This window comes from Culex quinquefasciatus, chromosome 1 (assembly GCF_015732765.1).
Source record: "Culex quinquefasciatus strain JHB chromosome 1, VPISU_Cqui_1.0_pri_paternal, whole genome shotgun sequence".
In the NCBI taxonomy this organism is placed as follows: Eukaryota; Metazoa; Arthropoda; class Insecta; order Diptera; family Culicidae; genus Culex; species Culex quinquefasciatus.
In genome coordinates, this window is record NC_051861.1 from 22,206,238 (window position 1) to 22,228,364 (window position 22,127).

The 22,127-nt window shown below is 39.6% G+C and overlaps 1 protein-coding gene across 1 annotated transcript in view; it reads right to left on the reverse strand.

Annotated features, from left to right (window-relative positions):
* Positions 1–22,127, reverse strand: part of LOC6035539 (protein catecholamines up) — a 240,364-nt gene that overhangs the window by 173,709 nt on the left and 44,528 nt on the right. The window contains exon 3 of the mRNA XM_038254903.1: positions 20,385–20,948. Within this exon, the coding sequence (XP_038110831.1) occupies positions 20,385–20,526 (142 nt within the window). The 5' untranslated portion in view covers positions 20,527–20,948. The remainder of the gene's footprint in view (positions 1–20,384; positions 20,949–22,127) is intronic.

Genomic DNA, 22,127 nt, shown 5'->3' on the forward strand with positions numbered 1-22,127 from the left:
TTCGATCATATTTTCATTTTTAACATTTAAAAGAACTACGAGCTAACGGATCCAATGTCTAAACAACATGAATCTGACTACAGAGAAACAGTTCATCCCATTGAGTGCCTTAAATTGCCAAATGACCCTATCATAGTCATCGAACTTTGGTGGTCGATACGGCGAAGGCGTGGTTCGATATGTTAAAGATCTTGGGTTCGAGTTCCGATATCGGCACTTATTTTGGTTGATGAACTTTTTTGAAAATAAACCCATGAGAATAACGCTCTCGCCAATCTCTGGATTTATCCTCTGTGTTCTTTCACAGTACCTTTATACTACCAGATCGTGTTCTTTGGTCTCTCGGATGGCGCTAGCCAACTGTAGGTGTATATCATCCATTTGTTTATAATAGTTCATGGGCTGAGCCAAAATGTATATCGATAGCTGAACTACTTTAGTAAAGTACTTCAATTATTTTAGTAAAAATCTTGGTGTACCAGACCATGGCTGATATACTCAGTTGAGTCAAAACGCTTAGAAACAGGTAGGAATCTGATTTTTGAAAAGAAACACAAAGTTTTGAAAGATTCAAAACTATTGAAAATCTAAAACTAAAAAACCTAAAAATAATCCTCTACAATCCAACCCTGCCTCAAGACACGAGCATGAGCATGAGCATGAGAGACCACCCATGGTTGCCCCTCCGTTGCCGAACAGAACCGTAATATCCTTTCAGCACTACTGATCATATGCCGCGACGATCTAGTGGTGTTTCCCTTATCAACAGCATGTATGAATGCGCCGAAAAGATAAAACACCATGATTGCTAAAACTAGATCAGTTGCGAATAGGTAACAGTCATTGGCCACCAACGGCGCCCGCCATGTCAGTTTGTAGATCTCGATTTTAAGGGACGGGAATGTTCGTTAGCGCAGGTCAGCAAATCAGGGTTTTTAACTAATAAACTAAGGCTAGCAAGGCATTTTACCAAGGGTACCAAAAGTTGCGTCTTTTAATTACGAAAATTTTGGTACCGTAATCTGGGGTGAATCGGGACTACAGTCTGAAAAGGGACAGCAGTTTTTAGAGCACTTAAAGCTTATAAATTTGGAAATTAATGTACACATTTTGTTGGCCTAAGTATTTTCTAACCTAAACCAACCAGAAAAATCAAAATATTGTGCTCCAACATGGTTAAAACTGCTGTCCCAATTCGCCCCATGTGTCCCGATTGACCCCAGTCTACGGTACCCAAACATGTGTAGGTCATCGCTAAAATTTTAAAGTTATCGCAGTTTTAGTGCAAAAAAATGTTTTTTCCCGTTTTCGTCATTTTTTATTTTATTTTGCGTAAACAGACAAATCTTGTATGAAAAATGCCACATTCGATCGAACCCAGGCCGAGCGACTGGGATAGAGTAACCACGCTATTCCCTTCACCACGGGTCACGGAATTCGTAAAGTGACTTGACTTGATAAAAAGTGTTGACCACTTGTTGGTCGTTAAAAAAAATAACAATTGTTATTACTATTTTAAAGACGTGATTTTGATTCGAGATACACGGAATAAAACAAATCCCGAAATGGTTAATTGCGTTCATGAATTTGAGAACCACGTGTGCAAATACACCATACTCATCAATAAATTTCTTAGTGGTTCTCAAATTCATAAACAACAATTCACAATTTTGGAATTGATTTTGTTCTGTGTATGTCTGAAGATACTTCACCCAAAAGCCATTTTGGTCGATCTCGAGATATCGTCAAACCTTAAGTGAACTTTGTATTCACATAAACACGCGTTGCAAATTTTACAGTTCGCATTATGCATGTCAAATTTGCTAAATCTCTTACTTTCTTTCATTATTAGGAAATTATGTTTAAATGTGGTTTATGAAATTTTCCAAAAACTTTGATTGTAATCTGTTGAATATATTTAATGCCAAGTTTGATTTTTAATTTAAGGAAAGCGATCCGCGCATCCCAAGATCCCACGTACCAATCGCATTATTGACCTTTGCCAGATCGCCCATTACTCAAAGCGTACACGTCACGCCACATGAAATAAAAATTATCAAGTTCGCGGTTGGCCTTTTAATTCTTTGAACTGAAACAATGCCCAATATCATACAAAATGGGCCGAGGTTGAAGACCATGTTGTCCGGAGATCATTTCGCAACATAAACAAAACAACTGCAAAAGCTGCTGCTACAATATGCGATATTTTGCAAGTACATTAATAGCTCATAAACCAGATCGGACCGATTAAAAGTGCAGTGAGAGTGTGTGTGTATGCAGTTTTATTGCCTTTATAAATTGTTCGCCATCAAGCCAGCCAGGACACGAATTGAGCTGCAACTCTTGGACGGTGGTCGATTGCAACCCGACTGATGGACAACCACCACAAGATTAATGTTCCTCTCGTGGTCATTCACTGAGCTCTAAGAGTCCTGGCATTTTGCCTAAAAAAAATATTGAAGCGAACTCACACGCAAGACAGTGGTGTAGGTCAGGGATCCAAGGAACCCGATTAATTTGTAATTTGTATTTTTAGTTCATATCAAAAAATAAATTTGAACCTATTTCTAGAATTTTTCCAAAAAAATGTCTACGTGGTTTTTGAACGGGTTCAAAAAAATAACATCAGAGAAGCTTTTTTTAAATACACAAAACAGCAAATATTTTAAAGCCCATGACCATTAGGGTGTAATATGGTTGTATGGAAAAAAATAAAGTTGTACAAATTTAGTGAGCACAGCACTTTTTCAGTTCCTTTTCGGGTTTACTCCCCAAAGAAACGTGGATTTGATAAATATCAAAATCCAAAAAAATGGTTTTCCCCATACACTCAGACCCCGATGGTTTGACACCAACTGTTGTCAAACGAACGGGGTCACGTTTTAGTTTGACACCCCTTTTACACGGAGTTCACACTCACTACTAAACGTTTGTTTTGATAGTGTGTGTGAGCGCCGTGTAAAAAGTGACAGTTCGTCACTTTTTAGTTTGACTTTGACCAACCAACGGGGTGCAAACTAAAAAAGTGTTAAACGAAAAAGTGACCAACCACCGGGGGTTGAGTGTACAAATTTATATGGAAAATTTAATCGCTTTGTGCAAAGTGAGAACTAAACCAATCGGTCACAAACTTTGGGGAGTTGTTTAGGGCCCCAAAAGGAACTGAAAAAGTGCTGTGCTGGAAAATAGTTTTTGATATTACATTATTTCAAAATTGCTTGCTTAATCATGTCCTCTTGAAAGGCAAAACAGCATTCTTGTCATCACCTTCCAACTTAAAAGTCCTGACCACCACTGTCGCCGTCGCCGCCGCCACTGGCACTGGCTTGGCGCGCCTTTAAGATTGATGGATTGTCCAGCCGATAAGTGCCCACTAACAACTACGGCCAACCGGCAGCCGGTCATAATGAGAAATTGTCCACCACGTTCCTTCGCGATATCTCAACGCCACTGAAGAACGTTACGTAATCTCCGATACTGACTGCAGGCTCTCGGAAGGTACTCGCCGGATAAATTGTCTATAACTAGACGACCTCCCCCGAAGGGAAAACTGTAATTGGTCAAACCAAGAACACACACACACACGGCTGTGCCGGTTGATTCGTATCGAAGTTCTGCACACACAACTCAACACGCGCGCGCGCTTCAGCGGTCTCAAGGAGTTGTTGGCAAAGAAGGTACTGGCAGAAGGTGGGTTTGAGCTAAACGCTCGCGAAATTTGTCCAGATGAACTTGACCACTCCATAGATACCAGCTGCAACACCTTCGCGATGTCCCCCGGCGGAGATTTACGAGGTGCCACAGGTTGCTAATTGAAGGGGAACCTTCACCGCGAGAAAGACCTGCCGCCGCCATCATTGAGCGGACCCCAAGGGGACCGAAATTCCCGACAGAGATCACTTTCAAATGGTGAGATGGCAGAATTTTAACTCTAAGTGGTTTGTTTTGGCCGGAGGATCTTTCCGTGGAACAGATTGTGGTGGAACGGTTTGATCAAATGACGCAAATCCTTAGGGGCGCAATTGTAATTCAGAAATAAGAGCTGATTTGATATGGTTGTGAATGATCCGATGATGATCCGTATCATCATTTTTAATAATCAGTATTCAACAACGAGGGTTTAAATACGGAAAATCCCTCAAGCCTTGATTGCATGACAGGAAAATACAGACTATTAGACAGACATTGAGAAAAAAAAACTTAGCACATTTTTCCATCCAAAATTCAAGAAATATTTCTTAACTTAATTTATGTGATCCTTCACCTCAAACAAGATCAGGTCAACCATTAAACTTGAACCTTGAGCGCCTCAACAACACATAAAGCTATTTGTGAGCAAAGATTTACGGTAAATGTAGCCCAAGGGTAGCGAAACCTAATGTACTCAACATTGTCAAACTTGTTCATCCAAACCATCAAAAGCGCGCGCACCGCACAAATGACATGTCGCACAGTAAAACGCATTTTGTTTTCGTCGTGGGACAAGTGTCACGTAAATTACTGCATTGCAGCCACAAAAAGAGTTTTTGACGACGAGACAGCTTGTTGAAAAAAAAAAACTGATTACGGTCAATTAACCAGTACTTGGCTGGTTCAAGGGTGGATGCTCGTAACGGTTAATGTGCGTTTTTGGTCGTCGCTTTAGTGGATGGAACTAAATTGCAATCATTTGACAAATAAATAACGTCGACCGTTGCCAAAATTGGAAAAAATGTCACCCTCAATATTGATTTGAAAAATCAGGGAACAGGATTCTGAATATATGAAATCAAATCAACTTATTCGCTCTACATTCGACCTTGGCGTTCTCGATTGCGAGATTCCTACTCGAAACTAAGTGTCCGAAGGCTTGATTGTTGAGGCAATTGCAAACCTCTTTTTACACCTTAGCCTCCATCCACCCCGGGATTCGAACAGACGACCTTTGGATTGTGAGTCCAACTGCCTACCAGCGACTCCACCAAGGCAGGACCCAGGGAGACGACTCCTAGATTGAGCTAACGACCGAACCCTTTAGGTTAGCTTAGAGTCTCGAAAAATGCCACCGGGACCTTCTGGGATCGAACCCAGGCCGACTGGGTGAGGCAACCACGCTTACCCCTACACCACGGTTCCCGGCAATTCTAAATATATCTCAGCCTCAATTATCAGTGACTACTGGTGAAATTTGTAATTTAGAGTATCTTTAGACATATTCATAAAAAAAATTAGAGATGTGTACATGAACGCCGTAGTAACATTTCAATAGGGGGAATCTGCATTTGTAAACAAGCAGTCTATCCCTTTCGCTCAAGTGACAGTTCACGTAGTTCACTGCTTGTTTACAAACGCAGATTCGCCCTATTGAACTGTTACTACGGAACTCATTGGATTTCAGCACTTTTCAGGCGAAATATCCTAATAAATCTAAACAAAACCCGCAACATTTTGGAAAAAATCCCTTCATTCATGGTGCCAAATATCAGACTTGCTGTTTTTTTTTTAATTTCAATTCAATGTTCTCGGATAAATACACCGTGTACAATACACTAAAAGTTTATTTTTATTTTTGCCTTCGTCACCTTACTGAGGTAAGGCTTTTGTAGGCCTAGACGACTTCCTAGACCCACCTTCACGAATACATATCAAATGAGAATCAAAAACTTAACACATGAATGTGACACATTCTGCCTTCTATCGGATGGGGAAGTAAAACGTCGGTCCATTTGCGTAAAAGAGGTTTTAGGTGACTCACCACACACAACCTTCGGACGCCTAGAAATGAGCAGATACTTGCAACAGAGACCACAAAAGACCCGGGGGTCGTTAAAGTGGATTACTTTGCTTTTACATTCTCCGGCAATGTACACCATAGGATGAAATTTTGAAAAGAGTGTATGAGCTATTTGGATATTTCTCTCGATTCTAGACTACTTGAAGCTTCAAAAATCAAATTCAAAAAATCAAATTATTCGCTCTACAGCATTGCCTTGGCGTTCTCGATTGCGAGATTCCTACTCGAAACTAAGTGTCCGAAGGCTTGATTGTTGAGGAAATTGCAAACCTCTTTTTACACTTAAGCTTCTATCCACCCCGGGATTCGAACTGACGACCTTTGGATTGTGAGTCCAACTGCCTACCAGCGACTCCACCGAGGCAGGACCCAGGGAGGCGACTCCCACACCTGGATTGAGCTAACGACCTAACATTTTTATGTTAGTCCGGGGCCAACATTTACTTCCCGTCCGACGGAAGGCGTGATCAGACAAATCTCGTCTCGAAAAATGCCACCGGGACCTTCTGGGATCAAACCCAGGCCGATTGGGTGAAAGGCAACCACGCTTACCCCTACACCACGGTCCCGGACTTCAAAAATCATAGTTTTCATAAATTGATCATTTGAATATCATTATGTACAAGTTGGTTAAGTTATGCAACAATTCGTGATAAAATCTACATTAAAAAAATCTAAAAATTCCTTGTTTTCCGCAAATTAAAATCCAAAAATTATTCTATTAATTGCATCTTGTAGGTTTTTAGATGTACTCAACGGAAATGTCATGGATTTGCAGTTTATCTTAAGTTAAGTATTTTTTCAAACTAGAATAAGTTTACCATTTTATTGCTTTGGGACCATCCATAAACCACGTGGACCCCTTTGGGGAGGGGTGGGTATGGGCATTGTCAACGATCCATACAAAAAAGTTTTTTTGTATGGACAATTGTCTACGGGGGGGGGGAATAGATTCACAAAAAAGTGTCCACGTCACGAAAAAGGGACAGTTGTTTATGCCAACAGAAAACTAAACATTCGATCATTTTGATATTTCGGGTGCTCTTTGTACTTGGAAAGAGCTTTCACATGCAATCTAGAGCGACTAAGTTTATTGTCTAGATCCAAAGTTAAATCAGGTTGAAGTTTGCGTTGAAAGTCACGAAATTTTAAATCATATTAGTCACATGGCAAAAAAAGGCGTATGCGTAGTTGATTGTTGAAGATAAAAGAATACTAAATATTACATATTTTTTATATATTGGTTCCGAGCATATTTACAGAAGAATTGTACATGAGTCATTCACAAATTCCGTCACTTAAATATGTATGCAACGCGAAAAAAAGTAGGTATTTTAATAAACTTGTTGAACAAATCAAAATAGACCGATGTTCACAGGGGGGAAATTTTTTTCAAAACTTTCAAAAAAGTAATCACGTGGTTACTAGATGGCCCCTTTATGATAAACTGATTTACATGAAGGTTAATGTAACACAACGCAACAAATTTTGTTTTACCCCACTCACTCACAAATCAATTCTCGTAAACGTGAATTAAGTTCACGAATGTGAAAACCCCGAAGGAATTTATTCATGAGTATGGTGCATTTGCACTATAAACGTGAATATATTCCTTCGTGGTTCTCGCATTCGTGAATTTAATTCACGATTTTGAGAATTGATTTTTTCCGTCTATGTAGGCCAAATTACAGTGAAATTCACTAAACAATAAAAATCACGTGATTCAATTGTTTTTTTTAAACAAACTTTTGTTACATTGTTGTTGGACGAACCCTTACTTAAATAAGTTGTATGCAACGTTTAGTTGTTTGCAATTAAAAATGTTATGTTACGCAGGTGAACAGTTTTATAATTTCCTGAAATTTAATTTAAAATGCGCAAAAGTCAACAAAATAAGTTACGTTGTTTGTAGATCACCCCTTATGGGGTCATCAACAAACAATATGGGCACTTTATTTATAAATTTTAGCCATCCTGAAAACATGAAGCTCCTTACCTCCCTTCTAAAACGTCCACGTGTTTTGTAAATTGCAACTGAAACCATTCAAATATAAGGGAGTGTTCTTGCATTACGTAACAAAACATGTATATTTTCAGACCCCCTTCCACCCCCTGGTAATACATTTCCGATACATTTTTTTTTTTGTATAAATCCTCGAATTTTAATACAACTCTTTCAACAAGTTGTTCGTTGATTCTTTTTGGTAACGATTATTCCATTCCTTTTAAAGTTATGGAAATCGTCATTAATCAATGATTATCAACTTGGACGTCAATGATTGTTCCACAAAATTATATAAATTTTGAGCCACCTTGATTTAGTTCAAAAAATCCTTCAGTAGCTTTAAGAAGACAACAACCAGCACATGCTGATTCATCATGGTGCAGATATTCGAAAAATTGAATTCAATACAGAGCATTTTAGATTGATGATTTGGGTGACAAGATTGAATTTTTTTAATCTCAAGAGAATCTCGGCAAAGTTGTAGGGAATTGAATTTCCTACGAAAATCTCACACTTCGACAAATTCGGGCGAGACCTGCGCCATCTGCTGCCAAAATCATGAAACGATGTTTTCCCCATACATTTTCGCGATTTTCCTTACACCAACTTCAACGATAAAAAGCGACCCCTTAACCTAACCCGATTACTGAGTAAAATTAATAAATTAATAAATATTTTTTCAAAGCATCAAAAAACAGTAAACTCTTGTTATTCTTTTAAGGCAATTTATTTTCCACAGTTTGGTCATGAATTATATTGATCATACAATCAGTACAATTTCCAAGCATAACACTTTTTTAATCGATTCACTTTTACGTAACCACTTAAAATGTTCAGTTGCACAACGATTTTTTTTCGAGATAAAATTAAACACATCGCACTTGTATTTGCCAAAGTGTGGCAAAACATTTTGCTCAACATTTTAAAACAACAAACTGTCGTCCAACCTCGGTAACAGTTTGAACAGTTGTACCGGATATACTACTTAATTCACAAAAAAAAACTGTAGAACAAGCAAGTAAAGTCATTAGACTTTAGACATTAGACTTACCTTCTCAAAAAAACATCATTTTCAAAAACTGCAGTTACATCCCAAATTTAGAGGTATTGTATTGTATTAAAATCAAAAATGGGTTGACCCGCGTTTACCAGTTGTTTGAGAATTTCAACTTAATCTAAAATAAAATTAGACATGTTTTCATAAAATGAAATTTTTAGTACAAAATACGGAATATGACATTAGGTCTGATCTGTATCTTTACTTTTCACCATAACTGTAAACAAGCTGCACCCCCCAGCTAGCCGACTCGCCACGTCTTGACCATGAAAGCATCAACTGCATCAACACGGACCACTGCAAAAACCTTGAATTTTCCAGGCATCAGTATGTGCAGACCTGTTCAAAACAGAGTGCTTCAAACGCAGCCCATCTACGTTATAACCAAACACCACCAGATTTGTCACCCCATAAAAAAGCTCTCCAAAACACCCCGGAATCTTCCGCGAAATAAAATGCAATCTGCACTTTGGCAGAAAACGCACCGCTTTAAGTCACGTGTCTGCATCGCGTTAACTTAAAAGTTACGTCCCTATCTCGGCTCTCGCAAGTTGCATCAGGCACTCCCTACAAAGAAACGTAGCCGGTTGAGCCGGTTCCTCCCGCCGCTCGTGCAGTGACGTGCGAGCAGAGTAGCAGAAGCTTACGTCTTTCTTTTAATTACCAACACCGGGCACCTTCGAGGCACGCGGAGATGACATCCATTTTAATCCGAGTCTTCACTTAACATGGTGAGAAGACTGTTTAGTTTTTAAATCATCATTATAATTATTTTATTCCACATTTGAAGTATTTTTATCGCCGTGCCAACAAAATTTCGACGAATTTCTAAAAAGGTTCAAATGAGTTGCCACCCTGCTCATCAGCTGAAATCAGCGAGCTTTCGCCACCTTTCACGTGGTTTTGCCTTAATAAGTGCGGCACAGACACAGTGTCAGTGTTTTCAAACTACTTCCAAGAAGTGCGGAGACCTCTCTGCAAAGACCTTGGTAGTGGACCGCTATGTCCGGACGCGACGCGACCCCCACTCCGGAAGGGCTGAAAATCAACCCTTTTCGAGCTAAAGGCCATCACGAGGCCGAGGTTGAGATTTGCTTTGGCAACGACTGGATCGGGGGAGCACTTCTCTCTTCGTTGGTTGTTGAAGTTGTTTGTATTTGCAGGCAGGCAGGCAGGCACGCGACCGGCATCGGCAAGCACCCGTAGTGCCGCTACTCACCAACAGATGGCCGTGAAATATTCTAAGAGGGTGCGAAGGAGCGTGTGCGAAGGAGCGTGTGCGAAGGAGCGTGTGCGACTTTTGCAATAACTTAAAGACAGAAGTGTACTGAAACAGTAAAAATAAGCATTATTTGTCCGATTTGATTTTTATTTTGGTAGCGTACCCAAGTAACATTTTTTTCCAGGAGTTTTACAAGAGCTCTTCAAGATAGCTACAGCATAGCAGTTTGGACCGCTGTAGGATAAAACTATCTTCAAGTACTCTTCCAAACTCCTGAAGAAGTTTTGAAAAGAATTTTATCCTACCGCGGTCCAAACTGCTATGCTGTAGCTATCTTGAAGAGCTCTTGTAGTACTCCTGGAAAAAAAATGTTACTTGGGTATGTAGCAGGTTACAAAAAGAAAAAAAACAGCACAAATCGTAGTTTTTTTTTCTATCAAAGAACATTTAATTTTTTCAAATATATTTTACCAGCATTTCCCTAAAATTTCTCAAAGTTTGATAAAATTTAAATGACAACCGTTTGAAAATTGACCCAGTTTCATCCCTAAAAAAGAGTGACATTGAGTAAAATGAAACTAAAATAAAAATAGGATCAAAACAAGGCTTCCAACGATGTAACTTGTTTGAGGGCATCGTAATGGGATGCTTAAAACAGCTGCCAAAATTACATGATTTGTGCTAGAAACGTGATATTTTAAGCAAAGTTTTCGCAACATGTCCCTAACACAACCTTTTAAACAGAAGCTTTATTGATTTAAATCTGAGAAATAACAAAAAAAACGCGTCACGTTGACCCAATTAATAATAAAACAAAAAAAATGTGAAAGATGATTGAAATTCAGTAAAGAATTATTCTTGGTTTTCAACAAATAAAAATAAAAAGCCGTTGTTGAATAACTTTCTTGAATAAAATCAACTTGTTTCCACATTTTGTCATAATCTGGTTACAAAACATTGACAAACACTCAACATTGAAACAAATTAACAACAAAGCATAAAAATGCAAGTTTGTTATGTTACAACTGCTTCAAATCAACGCTAACCACCATGTCGCCATAAACCAGACTCTGTCATTTCAACGGCTACGGTGTAGCCAAAAATATGCAAATTACTATGCGCCGTTTGTTGAATGCAGCAGGTCGATGGTTGGGGGGACATTTCGAGAAATTTTGCGGTCCTCGACATAAAACCGGTTCGTCGAATTATTTCTGGCGACCATCTGGAAGGAATAGCACGATCGCGTTTTCATGCTATGTTAATTTATTTTCTTGCCTGTTTGGTGGTGAATTTACGAGCGAATGGTGTCGCCGACTAGACTAGCAGTTCCCAGAAATCCCGACACGGTCAACAATTCATTAATCATTAAAAACGGCATCCATTACGTATTTCTGGAACGGACAAGAGATTGGAGTTGCCCTTCCCCTGAGCGGTTTTGTTTTTGGTTATAGTGGTTCTTTATGCGATTGGCAAGCTGGTTTCACAACTTTTTTTGAGAGATTTATATGGATCAATAAATAAGCTTGAGGTGCTGCCGAAGATATATCAATCAGGTTGAATCGAACAAAGATGTTTTATACTGCATCTAGTTGATTTTAATAATACATTTTTAAGGTATTGAACATCATCAACATGTTTATAAATATTTTTTGAACATTTATTTCATACTTAATTTTTTGAAAACCTCTGCTACGATAGCCCTTATCCATCTACCCAAATTCACGAGCCCCACCATCTTTCGACTTGACAACCTGACCTCTCGGTGTCACGCGACGACTCTTCCCTGGGTCGTAAAGCCCCATCAGGTGGTGCCAGTCACGCCGCAGTAACCTACAAAAACACGAACCTCACTCAGACCCATTCACAAATTGCAGGCTGATATAGCCTAGCCCAGGTCGATTGTTGTTGTCAACCCCGCTTGGCGAATGCTAATGCTAAGCCATCAGATAATCGTTTTCACAACATCTCGCGCGACATCGGGCCACGGTTCAATCACCCCACGCTGGAAGGGTCGAGGGTTCGATTCGATGCTCCAACTTAAGGGTTTTGTGTGGCGTATGCAAATCGTAGTACGTGCCTCAATTATTGGTAGAGAGAGAGAGGGCGCAACGAAACCAGCTGTCAATCAGGCTCGACTTGACACTGTTTCGACGACGACGACGATAGACGTGTCCCAGAAAGACTTCGGGCCAATTAAGTGCCCATCGAACTCCAACGAACAAAAAACAGCGACATTTAAATGCAACTCCGACGTTTCGAATTCGAGAACAACACTCTCAACCTAGATCTAGTCCCAGCGCCAAAACTTTGCTAAAACCTTTTTCGTTCGCCCGATCCAATATGCACGAGCCTCTCCATTAGCCTGCATTTCTGCGTGAAATTGATCGCACCCCGTGATGAACCCCTTCAAGTTCGATTCAAACCAGATCAAGTGCAAGTGGCTCTTTAATCTGCGTGCTGAATTCGTTCAACGTTGGACTCTTATGCAAGTCCCTCCTTGGAGCACGTGTTGGCCAGTTCAGCTGCTGTTGCTGTTTAAGTTCAAGTTTCTGGTTTTGGCGCGATTTATGCCTTTGAGCAAAATCAAATGAGAAAAGTTACGTAACACGTGTTTGGCACGCGATCTGATCTGACTTGTTGTCACAGTCGCTATCCAGCTAGGTTGAAGAAATTGCAATTGAAGGTTTCAGGCCAACTCTGCGACCAGTTGGGTCAGGTTTGGAACGAGAAAACTCTGCATTGAAATACTTTTTAATGTCAATAAAAACTTGACATTAGTGTTTTAAGAAATAAATCTGACATTTTATTAATGTTTTCTTTTGTTTAAACGTTTCCCCAAAACAATCAAAATATTTTTTTACATCAAAACAATCGACCACAGTGCTTGCATATCAATTCCAGAATAAAGGTTCTGATTTACTTTTTTTTAATCACTCTTGTAATTTTATATAATTGGTGATCTGATCCATATAATGTAAATCATGTCCCACGATTTTTTGCAAAGCTTTCAAATGAAATTGCTGTATAAGTACCCATCAAGTTATTTCTATGTTCCTTGGTTTCATTTTTTATTGATTTTGATGCATAGATAGGACAAAACTATTTCAATTTGAACATTTTTTTTGTGCAATATTCCAATCATATTTTATTTCCCTGCAAACTATAAAATGTTTGCCAAAATTTGTACATTTCCTCGTCGAATCCATCAACGAACTTAGTTTCTACTGGACTGCTTGAATTCTCTGAGTTGGTAAATTCCAATGTTATGCACTCTGTGGCGTTACATGAGGGACCGGGATTTCTAAAAAGAAGAAATCCGCTATAGTGTTATTTAAATTTTTGACTGTAATCCTACCTTCCATGAGCTATTTCGACAAAATATTCAACATATTGTTTCGCCATGACCAACTCTGGTGACCCGTTTGGGAAATCTGCTCCAATTGCGGTGTTCCGGAACAAATATAGCAGATCATCGGAATGACACACACCAAAGTCTGCGGTCGTATAGGTGTAGGAGTACGACTGCGAGTAACGTCCCTTAAAATTAAAAAAGTACACCCCTATTGGAGCTTTGTTGGCCGTTTTCAACGCCAAATGCTGCTGTACACTTCGGTTCCCAGGGTATGTAATGGTTGACTCAGTGAGGAGCTGTTGATAAATATATTTGTTTATTAAAATGCCTTTTGCTACACGGTGCTACACAATCGGCAGAATGTTTAAGGGGTTATATTAGGATGTAACAAAAAGGGTCAATTTTGCGTGCATTTTGGGGCTTGATCCCCAAGGTGCCCAATTTTTTTGCATTTTTCAAAAACCGCCAGTGGAAAAAACTGTGAGCTCATGAGGTTTATGGAAAATGCATGAATCGTAAAGCGGCTTAAAATTGGCAAAATCCAACACTTTTTCATCAAAATGTTGAGCCAAATTAGTAATCGTTTTATGAGTTTATGTGTTACTTACATCTTGTAATTTTAGAAAATTATCCGAATTCAACCAGCGATCATAAGTTCCGTTTGAAAAGAAACGATCCTTTAACATCTGGGTGGCCATAGCGTTCACATCAGCTCCTCCTGCCAGACGAGGAATAAAAGCTCTTGACTTTTCGTTCAGCTGGTTCAGAAGCGTAACATTGGTTACAATTCCGAGAGAATCGGCAGCGCCATCGTTTGGTACCGTCCCGGTAAACCACGGGGTTTGCAGATATTTCCCCGCAGCCCAGAGTGCACGGGGTTCTTCGTCCAGAAAAGATTCGTTTGTCGAATGCCGTTCCGGAACCGGTTGATACAGAGCAGTTGGATGGACGAAGAAATATTTGAGCTGATCGATGCTTTTGCCTAACTCTACGGCATCCACCCGGCGAAGAGCGTCCACCAACTTTTTCGTGGAAAGTTTGTATGCTGCTGGAATACCCAACACGTCAGCTTGCCGTCTTGCAACCCTCGCTTGGGCGACATTGTAGTTCCAATACGCTAACACAGTTCCACTCATGCTCACACCTTGTTGAAAAGTACCTCGACTTAACCGCGACATCATGTGCATTTGAACTGCAGCTCCCCCAGCACTTTGCCCAACTAGTGTTACTTGTGTTGGGTCTCCTCCAAACATTTCAATATTACTTTGAACCCAGCGCAGTGCCATACTCTGATCTTTAAGTCCGTAGTTTCCTGGAGAACTATTGTCACCGGTTGAAAGAAATCCGAAAGCTCCAAGACGATACTGAATCACCACCAATATAACCTTCCTGGTATCCATCAATCGTTCAGGGCCGTACTCGGCAAATGATGCCGAGCCAGACGCATAACTGCCACCGTGGATGAAAATTATAACTGGAAGTTCTTCGCCAACATTCTGGGGTCTATACAAATTCAAATACAAACAGTCCTCATTCCCTTCTACCAAGGATTGGGGCCGAGCGTCATTCTTCTGTACACACTTGCTTCGTTCAAAGCTGGCATCGTAACTTCCGTCCCATGGTTCAAGTTGCACCGGATCCTTAAAAGACCAATTCAAATGAAATAACTCGACAAACATGAACACTTTGACCTCACCTTGAAACGGAACCTTCCAAGAGGAGGCTTCGCGTACGGAATACCAAAAAATGCATCAAACTGGCTTCCTTCGAGGGCATCCCGTGTGGTTCCGATAATGCACCCATCCGTAATGCAAACCAACGGTGTTGGCAACACTTTGGGGAACTGAGGAAACCCGCTGTCTGAACCACCTGCCATAAATGCACACGTGGAAAATACGGTGGCTAGGAACGTCATCGCGAACGTGGCTGGGTTTAACATGCTCACTTCGCGCAAATCAATCGACAAGTAAAGTGCAGTTCTGAAACTTGGTGTGGGTTTTATCGGGTGGCAGAATGTTCTGCATGGCTAGGTTTGTCAAAGAATTTGCATATGTGCTTGAACAAGCAATAATTCTCTGAAACTTCAAACCAATGATTATTTATAACTTTTTTTTATCAGTTTTTTACCAAACTGCATAAAGTGAAAAATCTGATGGTCGAGACATATGCAAAAGCATGTTCAGCATTTTGGCGAGAAAAGAAATTAAATATTTCATGCGAATGAACAGTTTTTCTGCAATCAAAACCTATTTCAAACAAAAAAAAACTATGTTGGAATTCCACAAGAATTTCCATATTACCCACTTCACTACTTGCCAAAACACGTTCTGTTCACTTTTTAAAAACGCACATAGAGGATTAGTACATTACCGGAGTGTAATGAAACAATGAAGTTATAAAGCAGACAGTCAACTCGTTTATTATTCGTCAAATCAAATTATTCGCTCTACACACCCAAAGGAAAAATATATCTCAAAATCTGCAACAGTGGATTTGTTGCAGAAAATGTCATATTTTATAACATTTTTTGCAGCAAGCCCCTAGATCATTTTTGCCCGCGTGTAAACATTTCAGCGATCTGCAGTTCTCACCAACACATATAACGCTAGCCCGTCTCCGAGCAACACTCCAAAGAGAAGCATATGTTGGTGCTCTTTCACTTACTTTTCATCAAGCGTCCATGGCGCGGTGGTAGCGTGTCGGATCAATAACCAAGAAGTTAGTGGTTCAATCCTCGTTCTGTTAAGGGTTTTTTTTTGTGAAATACAACCAAAAAGCCGTCGGTAATGTCGATAATTGTCGGTAACGGGCAAAAATGTCATACCCCTATATCGCAAAAAATGCATGAGGACAATTTTCATGCAGATTCTGATATACTTTCATGCCGCCATGCATCACAATCATGCGACTGCCAGTTGGGTGCATCATTGCCTTGGCGTTCTCGATTGCGAGATTCCTACTCGAAACTAGGTGTCCGAAGGCTTGATTGTTGAGGCAATTTCAATCCTCTTTTTACACCTAAGCCTCCATCCACCTCGGGATTCGAACTGACGACCTTCGGATTATGAGTCCAACTGCCTACCAGCGACTTTACCGAGACCGGACCCAGGGATACGACTCCTATACCTGGACTGAGCTAACGCTAGGTTAGACCGGGGCCAACATTTACTTCCCCGTCCGACGGAAGGGGCGATCAGACAAATCTCATTTGTTGCTGTGGAATTGCCAATAAAAATGGGGGGCTGTTTGTAGTGCGTCCATCCCGGGAATTCCCGGGACGAAAATCCCGGGATTTTTCCAAAACCGGGAATTCCCGAAATTTAAAAAAAAAAACAAATTTTGGTCTGGAAATTCAGATTTGTTTGTGGAAATAGATGAACAGTTGAATACCTCATAAAAGATAATAATTTCAAAGCATTATAATTTATATTCGGCAGATATCAGCATTAATCAGCTATTTAGCCATTTTTTGCACGATATTTTGAATGACTTTGGTTAAAACAAGAACAGAACAAAAAATTCCACAGAACACCGATTTCCAAAGTTATCACTCTTAAATCTCCTCTTTACCTATTATGACTGTATTCCTGTTTTTTCCTACACCCAACTGGCAGTCGCATGATTGTGATGCATGGCGGCATGAAAGTATATCAGAATCTGCATGAAAACTGTCCTCATGCATTTTTTGCGATATAGGGGTATGACATTTTTGCCCGTTACCGACAATTATCGACATTACCGACGGCTTTTTGGTTGTATTTCACAAAAAAAAACCTTAACAGAACGAGGATTGAACCACTAACTTCTTGGTTATTGATCCGACACGCTACCACCGCGCCATGGACGCTAGATGAAAAGTATGTGGAAGAGCACCAACATATGCTTCTCTTTGGAGTGTTGCTCGGAGACGGGCTAGCGTTATATGTGTTGGTGAGAACTGCAGATCGCTGAAATGTTTACACGCGGGCAAAAATGTTCTAGGGGCTTGCTGCAAAAAATGTTATAAAATATGACATTTTCTGCAACAAATCCACTGTTGCAGATTTTGAGATATATTTTTCCTTTGGGTGTAGTTGGTAGTAACTTAAAGATAATTTGTAAAATATGTTTTTTTTTTTGCAAAAGTTTTTTAAGTTAAACTTTTCAGAACTAGTATCAGTAAGTATTTTTTATAACGGTGAATTTATTTAACACATGGATGTTTGCAAAAATTCCATTCAAATAGCGTTTATCCAGGGTTGCAAAAAATGTTGCAAGCAACTTGTTGTAAAACTTATTTTTCCAGCACTTGTCGTATTTTTAAATTACTTTTTCATAACAACCAACGCGCCAACAGTTTCTTATGTACATTGGACATTTTGAAAAAGTAATCGATATTTACCCCTCGTTGTATGATCTTTTATTATCTTACCGTCAGTAGGGGTGACATTGGGTCTGGGGGATGAGATTGGGTCAAAGTGATTTTTTACGGATTTTACCATTTTTCAGGTTATTCTCTATGAAACTGAATTCTGTTAAAGGGGTTGTGTAGGGAACATCTTAAGATGACTTCGCTGAAAAAATCTCGTTCCTAGAACAAATCCTGTTATTTTGGCAGATCTTTAAAGTTTAGGTACGTTTTTGGCCAAAAATGACCTGTCGAAAAATCATTTTTCTAATATTTTTGTTAGAATTGCTCGAAAACTACCCAAATGTTTGAAAATCTCCACTTCAAACATTGTAGCGTGTCAATACGATTCCCTCGAACAAGAAACGCTGTTGGATGACTTGTTTTTACCATATCGTTGTATTTGAGCATCATTTTAGTTTCATTTGACCCAATGTCACCCCCTCTAAGGGGTGAGATTGGGTCAATTTTCAAACTATTGGCATTTAAGGTAGTGTTCATCAAAATCCACCATATTTTGGGAAAATGTTAGTAAACTATCTAAGAACAAATCTACGTTGAAAGATTTCCGATGTTATTTAAATTGTTTTTGTTATTAAGAAATTTCGAGAGGTGTATCGTTTTTTGACCCATAGTCACCCCCACTGACGGTATAATATTATTATATAAAATATGAAATTCAAAACATATCTAAAATTTTACATTGGCTAGTGTCATTTTATTTGTTGTCGCCTCTTGTTTTTTTAAAAATATTTTCAAAGAAATTTTTCAAGCTTTTCTGGTCATGTCTTATAAAAAAGATATGTATATTTATACCTTTAAGCCATATTTCATTTGAATCACATTGTAGTTAATTTGAAATCCAAACACAACAATGAACAAAAACATATTTGAATTTCATTTAAGCTATTGAAAACTGTCGTCACTGTTTATGTTGCAGTGTAGAATATCACCAATTAATATGATTGAGTTATTTCTATGATTTCAAGCTTGAAAACATAACAAATATAATAAAAACATAGATTTTATGACTGTTTTGAAAATTTCCCGGGATTCCAAAAATATTTTTCCCGTTTCCCGGGAAATACAAAACCCGGGAAATTTGGACGCCCTAGCTGTTTGGGTAAGACTAGAAAAACTTCAATTTTCCTGTGCTTTTTAATCCGCTGTACCTCGTGAACCGGAGATCCAATTCGATGTTTGTTAGACGAAATCTAAGGAAATTTTCTGAACTCTTCGAAAAAAATATTTTCACAAATGGTCACCCATGCGCACTACTAAAAATCGAGAAACAAACTCTTCTGTAAACAATCCCACATTAAGTGGATAAATCTCGAAAACAGTGCGCTGTCAAAATTTCTTTAAAGTATATTTCGAATGCAAATTCGATTTCTATAATCAAAAAAAAATAGTATGAATTTAATTTTTGGGAAACTACTGTTTTCAAAAAATCATATCAAATCATATAAACTCAAATCAACTTGCTTTAAATAAATCAAAAAAAAATAAAAATACCGATTTTGAGAAATTATTTTGTATTTTTTGATGAGGACTTCAACTTTGCCGAAGACACCAAATCGATCAGAAAATTTCATTAAAAGATTCAGTTTTTCAAATATTTACGTATAGATTAACCATTGACACAAAATGGCAAAATGGTAATAGGGAATGAAGTTATATAAAAAATAAATAAAAAATAAAAATGCACAAAGGTCGATTTTGTAGAAAATTGCTCTATAATGAAATTACTTTCTAAAACAACTCATTCTTCTTGAACTGCCTGTTCTCGAGTCCTCCAGCCGACCAGAGTGAAAACGTTTGACCCCCAATGTCAAACCCTCTTCCACGGTTGGTTGCACCCCAAGGAGGAACTGTTGCTGTTCGTCTGCCGCGAAAAATCCGTTGCAACACTCGAAGCGTTGGTAGCCTTAGAAATTCCACCGCCGAAGCCACTAGAAAACTGCACCGATGTTTATTTGCTGCGGTTTCGAAATCTTCCTTTTGCGCGCAACCAATTCTGCTACTGCCTGTACTGGCAGGCCCGTTCGACTACACTGATGGTTCTACCCCTCAAGAGCATGGATATCCAAGGGAAGTTTGAAGGACGCCCAGAGCCATTTGATGCTCGGCGAGCTTCGGCAGCGGCAAAGAAGTAGCTTCACAGTTTTCGAAAACCTAACCACCACTTCTGCGGAAGTGTGTTCTTTGGAGTCGTCGAAGTCTTCGTGCGGAAATCGATAATCTTCGGTGAAAAGCGGTGGCACCTCGCCGTGGTGAGTGGATTAATTTCCGGTCCAGAGAAAAAGATATCTCACGTGGTGAGCCCACCTTGACACGATTGTAGCGGCGTGGTGACGCGTTGGTTGGTATAGCTCATGTTTCCAAAGAAGCCGGTGGCGGTCGGTCTATCTGTACTCAAGTGCAAGTTCCGCGTAGAAACAACAGAAGTGGTAATCTCCGGTGCAGGTAAAGTGTCGGCCAATCACTTGATGAGCACCGTTGATGTAAAGATTGGGCGTAATGATTATGAATATCACCCTCATCCCCAATTTTGAGGTTCTACAATCATGACATTTTCAAAAACTTACCTGAATCGTGGTGGTCGTGGCTCTCGTGGTGTCCATGCCCGTGGTGGTCGTGGTCATCCTGCAGGTGATGCTTCAGGTGGTGCAGATGCGCGTAAAAGTGGTGATGGTGCAGCACGCAGGCAAGGTCCGTACAGTTTAACATAGCTTCGGCGCTTCTTGAGGGTGTAACCTCGGTGGCACTGCGCGTGGCCGCCCCTCAACGTTCGAACTCTGTGCCAACCACAAAAAAACGATGGTCCCCCTCCTAAGCCGTGTCACCTGGTGACCCGCACCAGAGGGAACTCTCCTTCCGGGGGATGCTGGGATAAGGATACCTCGTATCGGGGAACTGCGGTGCCCTAACGGTAGGTCAAGTCACGTGGGGGAGGTGTATGTGGGAAGGTTCTGGACCAGGAAACCTTTCACACCGTGCGCTACCTCACCATTGGTACGGATGTTATGGGGCTGGGTCCGATTGTCGGAATGGTTGACTGGTTGCCCAATACGGTTGAATGGCTCGAACGTCCAAACTGACAAGCTTTGGCAGACTTTTTTTGGCGCACTGGGTAACTGCACAGCGGACACCTGCGGAAGAAACGGAGAAACGAAGAATCTGATTAATGATGGGTGAAATGTTGCTATGTTTGCGGATTTTACTATCATATTTCAAAGCAAGAATTAATTTGCGTGCGACAAAAAGAGATTGATTACAGTTGGTGTGACATCCGGCTAAAATTCAAAACAGCTACAAGTCTGCAATACTCATCACGCTTCAAAATTACAAACAACTTAAAGGTCATCTTCCTGGATCGTGATTCCAACGCGATTGGTAGTAAGTTATTACAGAATGCATTAGTTCATCTATAAGCTGCTCGCTGACACCCCCTACACAACAAACACAAATGAGCAGTTCCATTAACGATCGTAAATTTAAAATTGCGATATATCGTGACAGAAGGCAAACGTTTCACTTCCATAGCGGGCGTAGCAAATTGACATGCAAAGTAAAAAGTGCAAGAAGTTGTGAAAATGAACAATTAAAAAAAAACTAAGAATACAAGAAATCCCCCCCCTGCCCCTCCCCCCCTCCCCATCCCTTCCAAAAAAAATTTTTCAAAACACTTCTAAATTTTTAAGGAAATAGAAATCTAACCAACTGAAAACAACTAGAAAAGCATTTTCCTGCGTTTAAAATCATATTTAGCATGTCTAGAATCGATAAACAATTTTTTTTTGTGGAATTTCAATGTACAGGACCGCAAAAAAAAAAATTACAGCGAAAAACCAAAATCTCTTCAATACTTGGATATTTTGAAAACTAATGATTGCAAAACAACTGGGCAGGTGCATGGCATTTTAAGTGCAAATGCACTTTAAAACACTTCTGTCATTCAGATGTTGAGACCATAGCATGTTATTTCAATTTTTATCTTTTTTTTTCTAATATTGGGCACCGTAATGGAAGGGATATTTCCTGAAATATTCCGTCAAAGGGGTTAGAGCAACATATTTTTGAAGATTTTTTTTCGATGATATAAAAAAATAAAATATTTTTTTATGAAAAAATACAAAAAAAACATTGAAAGCTAAAAACAAAAGTGTCTCATTGATGACTACTCCATCCTACTTATGATACACTTGAAATCCCTCAAAAGAAACATCCAAAAAGACCAATAAACCAAATTTTTAGTTTTTGCATTTTGGGTGTTTTTTATACCCCTGACTCAAGGCGGTTTCAAAAACACCCAAAAAGCAAAAACTGGA